We start from the raw sequence: 10,326 nt of genomic DNA on the forward strand, positions 1-10,326 counted from the left end.
TAAATTTTTTACTGATTTAAGTAGATGAGTAGATGCATTCAAACAATTTTGTATGTGCCAACCATATGCTACTAAATCACAAAATTCATTGCTGAAAGAAATCTTTGTGCTTTTAGCTCTTCATTATATGGAGACACAATGCTAATTCTTGTTAGACAAATGTGTCTAACAGAAGTAGAAGTTTCGCTTCGACTTGGAGAAGATTTGATTGAGGAATATGTATTGTAGAGACAGATGCATTTACAGTGATATAACGTGACTCAAATGTGCCTCACACCACCTAAAGTGGTTTGGGCTTGGCCTTATCCAGATTTAATCCAGATACTTAAGGAAGTGACCAGAGGTACTTCCTTAAGTGTAAACAGAGGTACAATCTTTGTTGAGGAGCTGTTTTGATACTTTTCAAACTTACCTACATCACAGAATTTGGTATATTTCAAATATATTTTGAAATATATATTTCAAGTATATTTCAAGTGCTTGCAAACAGAAAAACAAGTCTTTAAGTCAGATGTAGCTGTTTTATTCCTGCTGTCTATGATTCAATAATCCTGGGGAGAAAATACACAATGTTTATAAAAGCTAATCTCATCAAGGCCTGCTAAAGATTATAAGTTTCTTGAAATATTTTCAGATTTAAAATATTTTCAAATGATGAATGTGCTGCTTTATTTCTAATCCTTTTGAATAATCATTTCAAATATTAGTAAACAACATAAACAAGTTGATATACACTGATTGAAAAAAGAACTAAATCTTATCATACCTATTTTAAAATAATATATAATATTATTTTTTATATAATATAATATAATATATTTTAAAAAATACATATTTTCTCTGATTTATGAGCACAGCAATTGTTAGCCCTCCTATATTTAATATTTGGTGCAGGCTCCATTTGCAAAGATAACAGTTCTGAGGCTTTAAAGTTTTCAGGAGGCTAGAGTACATATGGCAGGATATGTAGAAACATTCCTCCATTTAAAACGTTTTAAGATCTGAGACCTTTCCTTCATGAAATGTCTGTAGTGTGACATGTAAGGCCAGGACTCTCTCCAAACAAACAAACTTTTTAACCTTGTGAAACTGCTCCCACTTTATTTCAACAAAACTTCTGTCAAACAACACTTGTTGGAAGTTAAACTTTGTTAGGTCACCCATTTACATCGCCTCCCTCTTTTGAGGATGATACACAGATCCTGTTAGGTCACACATTATATCAGCCATATATCAGCCAACATCATGCCTGTTTGCATGACATAAAAGATTACAGATTTCATAAATCAAACTAGAAAATCTCTAAAAGACTGACAACAGATTAATAGGTTTTAGATCTATCCTATCTTGTTTGTTGAAATATATTTTGATAATATAAGGCAGATATTCTAGTCTATTTTGACAGGATTTGTTTTACCTGTGAACATGGGGTAAAGTGAGTATTTCAGTGGTTTTAATCCCATCCGAATAGGCGTCTTCAGTCATTTTTCAGTCATTACATGCTCCCATTTCAGGAAAGATTCCTGAGCACTTTAATTATTGTAAAACAAGCAGTAAAAGTAACCCCACGTTATATTAATAATAATACATTTTATTTGAAAAAGTGCCAATAGATAATAAAAGAAAAATAAAAGGGGAAATACACATACATGTATATACACACATACACATATACATATATAGACATATACACATATTAATCCCAAAATAGATATGTGGTGGATGGAATATTCTATCATATCTTGGGCAAAGGAGCTTTCTAGTGAATGGGGAGATGGAGGAGGCGTTTATTAATTAAATATAGGGTTTTTCCTGACCATTGATTATGAAACATTATGAAAAGAGGCCAACAGAGTTTACAGGGCGTAAATAGTATGTGCTCCTGTGTAGTAAGTGGAGCTGTGAGAATGGACAGTGAGTGTAGAAACAAGGAGGTGGTCATAATGTTATGGTTGTTGGTGTACACACATAGGTAAAAGTTTTGATCATTTTCAAAGTGAAAATATGTTACTGTGTTTCACATATTAAAATAATTTCTGTTCATTCTAATGAATAATTAATCAATTAATTATTTTGAACAATTTTTAATGCTTCTTTTGATTAAAGCACTTTGAAATGCTTGTATGTATTGTATGACAAGACTAGGTGATCTATAAAGACACTACATTTAGCTCATTATCTATGAATCTTTATATATTTATGAATCTTATGAATGTTCAGTCATCCTAAGAGTAGATTTTGATTCATGAGATTAAACTGCAAAACTTGCAAAAAAATAGGCTCTTATCAATATAATAAATAAAATATATGACAAAGACTGGTGGAAATTTTGTTATACTGCCTCTTGACCTTGAACTAGTGTGGCACTGAACAAGGAGTTTTAATGGCTTTATTACTTACGTGGCAAACTGATACTCTTAAGTAAAGTGAAACTATGTTAACAATATGCCTTTTATTTAGAAGCGGTAAACATACTACAAATATGAATAGGTGAGAATATCTCTTAGACATTCCTTATTCTGATTCTAGGCAGTTTGACTAATGTTGGTACATAGGTCAAAACATCTTTATCTCGTTTATTATGTAAAAAGTATGCATATAGGTCAGGAACACACAAAGTTAAATGTACTCTATCAACCCTGCTTAGTAGATAGTAAAACTGCTGAGGCGCTAAATCTAGGAATTTTTAAATAGAATATACCACATAAATTTACAGACACTTGTTCACTGAATGTTTCTTCTGAAATAAAGGGTACTGAGTATAAAGGGTATGAGTTTGTTCTCTCCCCCCTTGCTGCAGTAGTAACCTCTAATATTTTGGAAAGGCCTTGTACTAGAAAGCGTACAAAGGCTTTGTACTCAGCGTTTCTCAACATTTTTTCACTCACATATATATATATATATATATGTACACACACTCCACACACACATAGAGACATGCACAGGCACTTTGTTATCAGCCATAAATTTTATTTCTTTCTTTCTTGAAAATACAATTTGTAGAAAATTATATGAATTGGATTTTTGTATTGAATAATTAGTTTGAATGAAATGTGTCTTTGGCTGCGTCCACTCACCATTCAGCCCCACCGATAATGTGCAAAATACTCCAATGGAAAATACTGTTTAAACCTTTCATACAGAATATTTAGATGCTGAGGGATTAGGTGAAAATATCTGGATTTTTTCCCTCTAAATATTCTTACTTTATTTCTAGAAATATCATGATTTTTCTCAAAATATTCTTACTTTATATCTAGAAATATTCATTTTTCTTCATTACACCAAGGCCCACCCAGTCAGGCAGCATGTGGACACACTCTCCTTGTCTGTTCTGTTCACATTCCCAGGAACTCGAAGCACAGACATTGCTGCAGCTTTGTATTTGTGAAACACATATTTTTGTAAATCACCCATTAGAGCTTTTGATGTAAAACGGCTAATATATATGCCAATGGCTAAACTATTATTCAGTTCCAGTGTCCACAGTTTTTCACACTACACTGTCCTTGCAGATATATTTCATCTTTAAATTTGACTCAGCTTTAATAGAATGTGTTTTAGTTGAAATAAAATAAATTAATTAATTTGTTTGTTAAATTAGAAAATTGGCATTATACCTATAAATCGCATTTTTATTAAAGGTTTTTTTTTTATACGTTAGCAAAAGTAAATGTGTATTATGTACTTTTGGAACCTCTGTGTGACAACGTGGAATGGTATGCAGTCAATAAAAAAAAAGAGAGAGAACTTCGGACAGGGGACGCCACTCCAGCTTCCTCTGAACATGTTCTGACCATTATCAGAGTTCTCCAAACAATATAAATATCTGCCAATCACAAAGCTCTATCACACACATTCAGTCTTCAGCCCCGTGAGGTGAGTGAGTAGCAGCCAAAATCCTGGACATTCTGTAATTCCTCTGCTGTATTTCAGCTCTTTCAAAAACCTCAATACTCTTGTGTTTTCTGCAGGTGTGCTCTGTGGTGGATAACCATGAAGTTTGTTGTTGTACTCATCGCACTTTCCATCCTCTCAGGTGAAAGGTCTTTTTATGAATCTGAATTGATGAATATGTTGTTAGTCAGCTAACAATAATACTGATCAATAATCAGTATTTGATATTCTATGTAAAATGCATTAAGAAATTATTTACATGGCACATAATTAAATAGTATAACATTTCTATTCATTTGCTGATTTAACATATTAAGAACAACAACAACAAAAAACAAAAAGTGAATATATGCCATAGTTTTGCATAGGTTGAAATTTATATATAATATTTTCTGCATGGCATTACAATTTTACACAAGTGTATATTATGTATAATTTTTTGTAACTATTTTTATCATCACTGGCCAGATGTAGAGTTTTAATGCACACTGTTTGGTCTCCCTACAGAAAAATGTATATGTAATATGTGTGATTTGTAGGCTGCCAGGGGCGATTCTTGTTTCAGGATGAGCCCAAAGCCCGCTGGGAGCAGATGGTGGATACGTTTTGGGAGCACATGTCTGACCTGAGCTCCAAAGCTGAGGAAATGAAGAAGAACATCAAGAGCACCCAGATGGGCAGAGAGCTTGAGTGAGTAGGAACAGCTTGCATGGCTTTTGTTTACTCTTTAATGTGCCTTGATTAGGGAATTGTTTCCACTACACACAGTTCATGAGAGATGGGTAATTACTTGTCACATTTACACGAGTACATGTTTTTAAATACAGTTTGGATGGACTGATGAAAGTCTTGTGTATTTTCACATCATAATACTTTTACTTTTACACAAGAAGGACTATACTGTTCATTTGTGAAATCCATACTAAATGTTAGGAGACAACTTCTGTCAGAGTTGTACAATCAGGCATCTTCTTCAGTAACTTAAGGAATGTAGTTAAGTCATGTACAGGTTCAGATAAGCAAAATGGAAACAGTATAACTGGACAACAAAATAAGGTCTTAAGAACCATATAATACAGTACCTTTGAAAGTACATTTACACTGCTTGGGTCTTGAAGGATTGAAATTTATCTAGACATTGATTTGATGTTTGATTTGATTCACATTAGTATTAGCAGGCTTCAGATTTATATCAATGTGTCAAGAAGTACAATAACATTAATGAAATCCTGTGTTTATATATTGCAGCACGCTGATCAGTGACAGCATAGCAGAGTTGCAGATGTACAGTGATGACATGCAATCAAAGCTGGCCCCTTATGCTCAGGAGAGCGCAGAGAAACTGCGGGACGACATGCAGATGTTGGCCTCTAAGCTTCACAAACACATGGAAGAGGCCAAGGAGCGTATGACTGAGTATGGCCAGGAGCTGCAGACCATGGTGGAGCAGAATACTGAAGACGTCAAAAACAGAGTCAACTCATATGTCCGCAAGCTGAAGAAACGCCTCAGCAAGGACACACAGGAGATCAACAGGTGAGTCCAGCACAGCCATTATATGGCTTTTATTATACAAATTACATTTACTTGTATCACAGACCTTTGCTTCGCATTCAAATTGTGGTTTTACAAAACTGTGAGGTATGTATCCCAAAGCTAATTTCTAATAAACAGGGTTGAAAATGTAGTTGAGTAAGTGTGTGAGTTAATGAGTTATTTACAAGCCAGTCCCTTGACGTGCTTTGCATCTAAAAACTATATTCAAGCAAAAGTTTGTATTGCTGAATTTAATGTGTGAAATGTATGTGTGAAAAGGCATCTATATATTTTTACCCAGAATTAAAGGTACAATGTAGGTTTTTTCTGACGTCTGCTAACAAATAAACTAAACAGAATTTAACATAGTTGCTGATAATTTAAAAATATGTGAATTTATTTGCATATTTTAATTATTAAATATATATTAGACCTTGAATTAATTTTAAGCCTTTCTTATAGAGGTTTATTTTGTAGAATTTCTGAAAATGTTAAATGTATAAATATATCTATTCTATATTCATGTATGTATTAAGAGCAAACATACCCAGTTCTTTTATGCAGTTAGCTGTCCCCTGAATTTGGAGACATTTCCACGTTAAATAATCTGAAACAGCAAAAAATAAATACATAAATAAATAAATAAAAAATCAATATTTCCCTTCTATGGAGCAGGAATGGAGCAATATCTCCATCTCATTTTGTGCTTTTTAACTTATGGATTTCTCTCAGTTGTTTTATAAAGATGCCTTTTCTCTGCTATGAACAGAGTGAGAGAAAGCCTAGCATACTGGACCAAGACACCCTGTTTTTTTACCCATTTACTGACACTAAGACTCCAGAAACACATTAGGCAGGTTTTAAGCATGCAAACACACTGGATAACAGCAGTGAGGAAGCTTTCTCAGTATTTTCAAAAGTGTTTTTAATTAAAACCATTAACATCACCATTACATATTTCTCTAAATGTAAATGGATAGAAATGCACCAAAGCATTTTGTTTACTTATAGCTACATATAAACTGAAAATTCAGGACACTATTGCAATAAAATGTTTTTCTCGATTTTAAGGAAAGTTTCCACATACTTTGAGGAGGTCCAGTCTCGGGCTTCTCAGGGTGTGGAGGATATCAAAGAGCGTCTGACACCATATTTTGATGTTGTGCGCCAAAACGCTGAAGACAAATTCAACACCCTCAAAGAGATGCTGAAGACACAGGCTGCAGACATAAAGGAAAGACTAGAGTCTCACTTGGAAGAAGTGCGAGAACACATTGAGAAGAGCAAAGAGAACCTGGGTACCACTTTCCAGGATAAAGTTCAGGAGGTGCAAAACTGGTATCAGCAACTTGCCGCCCAGATTGAGGAGAAGATGCAGACCATCACAGACACCTTTAGTCCAAGTGCATAAGGGCTGTCAAAGCTGGACAATAAATGGACTGAAACAATGAGCATGCTCATTGGGCCTACTAGAATAAACACAAATCTGCTGGCCATGTCCTGTCTTATGTTAAATCAGTTATTGTTTATAAAAGCAGTTGACCTGCACTTTAGACATTTGTCATAATAAAGGCACCAAAGTAAACCTCACGAAAATCCACTGACAATAAATAACATCAATGCATACTGATGAAACTTGTTTACACTGAGTATGTGAATAAGTATCAAATAATCAAATCAAATGTATTTGTACAGCGCCGATTCCCGCCTGAATGCTTTGCTCACATCTGTGCCAACTACCACATGTGGCACTCACTATGACTCATTGGCCTGCATCTGGCACACACAGCGTTTGAATACTGGTCCAATACTTGATGTGCAGGTCCGAGTCTGGCCCAGGTCCATTGATTTATGGTCAGTAAATTTATACCGGATCTGAGCAATTCATAATTTTCAACAGTTAATAATTGCACCCAATTAAAAGTGTATTTATCTTAGGTTCAAAATGTAAAACATCTTTAATCTGTAACCCATTTACATTAAATTATATTAATGTTAGACCTGTGTCGTCAACATCAAAGCATATGAAACAAACCTAAAAAAATATACATTTATTTAAGAACATATGAATATAAGAACATGAATGTAGTCAGACTCCCTATTAATACCTTAATATCACAGGAAACACTATGCAAGGTAGCTACAAACATTTGAACATATAATGCATAAGGGCTGTTATCATGGAGAACCAGGGGTTTTCCTCCAATAACTGTATAAACATTAGGCAAATTAAATATTTTAATGTACTTTTAGCTACAGTTGGGGAGAAAAGGCTAAACCCATTGTGTTAATGGTATGGGTTCAGGAGGCAGAACTTGGAGTAGAGAATGAGATCTTAACTGTTTGTACCACAGACTAGACTGACGAACCGTGGTATTGTAATTTTCATCCAAATTGTTTGCTAGATAAAAATCATTAGTTGACTTGAAAAAAACAAAAATTGGATCCAAAATGGCCACCATGGTCACCACCCATCTTGAAAAGTTTCCCCCCTCCAATATACTAATGTGCCACAAACAGGAAGTTAATATCATCAACCATTCCCATTTTATTAAGGTGTATCCATATAAATGGCCCGCCTTGTATTTCTGATACACACAAGACACTGTAAAGTGAGGAATATTAAATGACCTCACAATGGATAATTTAACCCCTCCAGGGTGTGTTCCCATCTTGTACTATGTGATTACGGATTAGCTCTGGACCCACTTTGGCCCTAAACGGGATAAGTGGAAAGCTTTTTTCCTTCAGCTCTGGAATAATCTTCCAGCCAATGGCACAGTCACTATTGTCTAGCCTCAAAACCCACTTGTTCTGTTTAGCTTTCTGTAACCTCTTCTTCTAGATTAAGGTTGTGGTTTCAGGGATTCACGGACATGGGGAATCATGGTAAACTCGGATGCTCCACTCTGTGATGCTCTGTTCAGCATTTAAGTTTGTAGATAGTGGAGTGGATGGATGCCAATGTTTCTGGATGCTCTTGTGTCTGTTTCGCCCTCTGGTTCTCTCCTTCCATTTAGCATGTTACAGTCAGATCAGCTGGAGTCTCTGATGGAAGAGTGTTTGCTGAGTTCTCCTGCATTCCACACCAGAACAGCTGCTTATCCTCATCTACTGCTGCCAGCCTCTGACAATTCACAATTCAAATAATCAATTACACAGAAATATAAATTACCTCTAATTAGTAACCCTCAGACTGATGCTTTCAGCAATATTATAATTATTATTTCCCCAGATTGATGTTATTATTATTATTGATATTTTTGCTCATCATTCTTACAACAGGATTCTTAGGATCCTGGAGGGTGCATGGGAGTTTCCTCAACCAGTCTACATGTGTTTTGTGGATCTGGAGAAGGCATTCGACCGTGTCCCTCAGGGTATTCTGTGGGGGGTGCTCAGGGAGTATGGGGTACTGGGCTCTTTGTTACGAGCTATCCAGTCCCTGTACAAACAGAGCAGGAGTCTGGTTCGTATAGCTGGCAGTAAGTCCGACTGGTTTCCAGTCAGAGTTGGACTCCGTCAGGGCTGCCCGTTGTCACCGGTTCTGTTCACAATTTTTATGGACAGAATTTCTCGGCGTAGCCAAGTGGCGGAGGGTGTCTGGTTTGGTGGTCTCAGGATTCCATGTCTGCTTTTTGCAGATGATGTGGTCTTGTTGGCTTCATCGAGCCGGGACCTCCAGCTCTTGCTGGACCAGTTTGCAGCCGAGTGTGAAGCGGTAGGGATGAGGATCAGCACCTCCAAGTCCGAGTCCATGGTACTCAGCCGGAAAAGGGTGGAGTGCTCTCTCCAGGTTGGAAGTGAGATCCTGCCTCAAGTGGAGGAGTTTAAATACCTCAGGGTCTTGTTCACGAGTGAGGGAAAGATGGAGCGTGAGATTGACAGGCGGATCGGTGCAGCGTCAGCAGTAATGCGAGCTTTGTACCGGTCCATTGTGGTGAAGAGAGAGCTGAGCAAAAAAGCAAAGCTCTCGATTTACCGTTCAATCTACGTCCCAACCCTCACCTATGCGGGTACAAGCGGCTGAAATGAGTTTTCTCCGCAGGATGTCTGGACTCTCCCTTAGAGACAGGGTTAGGAGCTCGGACATCCGGGAGAGACTCGGAGTGGAGCCGCTGCTCCTCCATGTCGAGAGGAGCCAGTTGAGGTGGTTCAGGCATCTGGTTCTGATGCCTCCTGGACGCCTTCCTGGAGAGGTGTTCCGGGCATGTCCAACGGGGAGGAGGCCCCGGGGCAGACCAAAAACACGCTGGAGAGACTATATGTCTCGACTGGCCTGGGAACGCCTCATTATACCCCTGGAGGACCTAGAGTCGGTGGCTGGGGAGAGGGAGGTCTGGGTTTCTTTGCTCCGACTGCTTCCCCCGCGACCCGGACCCAGATAAGCAGTGGATAATGGATGGATGGATGGATTCTTACAACAGTAACTATATCAGTACACTGTAGCGTAATGACAGGTTTAACTGGTGACACTGTTCAATTTTATCAGTAATTTGATCACTGATTAAGTCTTCCCAAGGTTTCTTCCTCCTGACTTGAGGGAGATTTTCCTTGCCACTGTATCCTTTGGTTGCTCACTTGGGGCTTTCAGATTTGCATGATCTCATGTTTTAATTCTGTAAAGCTGCTTACATACATTTTAAAAATGTATGAATATTTTTGAATATTGTGCATGCATAAATGACTTGTGTCCAAGCAGACAAATACACAGATCATCTAACATTATGACCAGCTCATTGTTTCTACACTCACTGTCCATTCTCTCAGCTGCACTGTCCACAGGAGCACTTTGTAGTTCTACAATTACAGACTGGAGTCCATCTGTTGCTCTGTAAACATTTTTTGCCCCCTTTTACCGTGTGCTTCAGTGGTCAGGACCACCACAGAGCA

The 10,326-nt window shown here is 37.1% G+C and overlaps 1 protein-coding gene across 1 annotated transcript; it reads left to right on the forward strand.

Moving 5' to 3' along the window:
- The first annotated feature begins 3,996 nt into the window (after positions 1 to 3,996).
- apoea (apolipoprotein Ea) lies at positions 3,997 to 6,844 on the forward strand. The gene is made up of 4 exons (XM_066675473.1): positions 3,997 to 4,039; positions 4,437 to 4,587; positions 5,146 to 5,433; positions 6,505 to 6,844. The coding sequence occupies exons 1-4, from the start codon at positions 3,997 to 3,999 to the stop codon at positions 6,842 to 6,844; spliced, it is 822 nt and encodes a 273-aa protein (XP_066531570.1).
- Positions 6,845 to 10,326: the final 3,482 nt, after the last annotated feature.

Source organism: Hoplias malabaricus, chromosome 6 (genome assembly GCF_029633855.1).
Source record: "Hoplias malabaricus isolate fHopMal1 chromosome 6, fHopMal1.hap1, whole genome shotgun sequence".
NCBI lineage: Eukaryota > Metazoa > Chordata > Actinopteri > Characiformes > Erythrinidae > Hoplias > Hoplias malabaricus.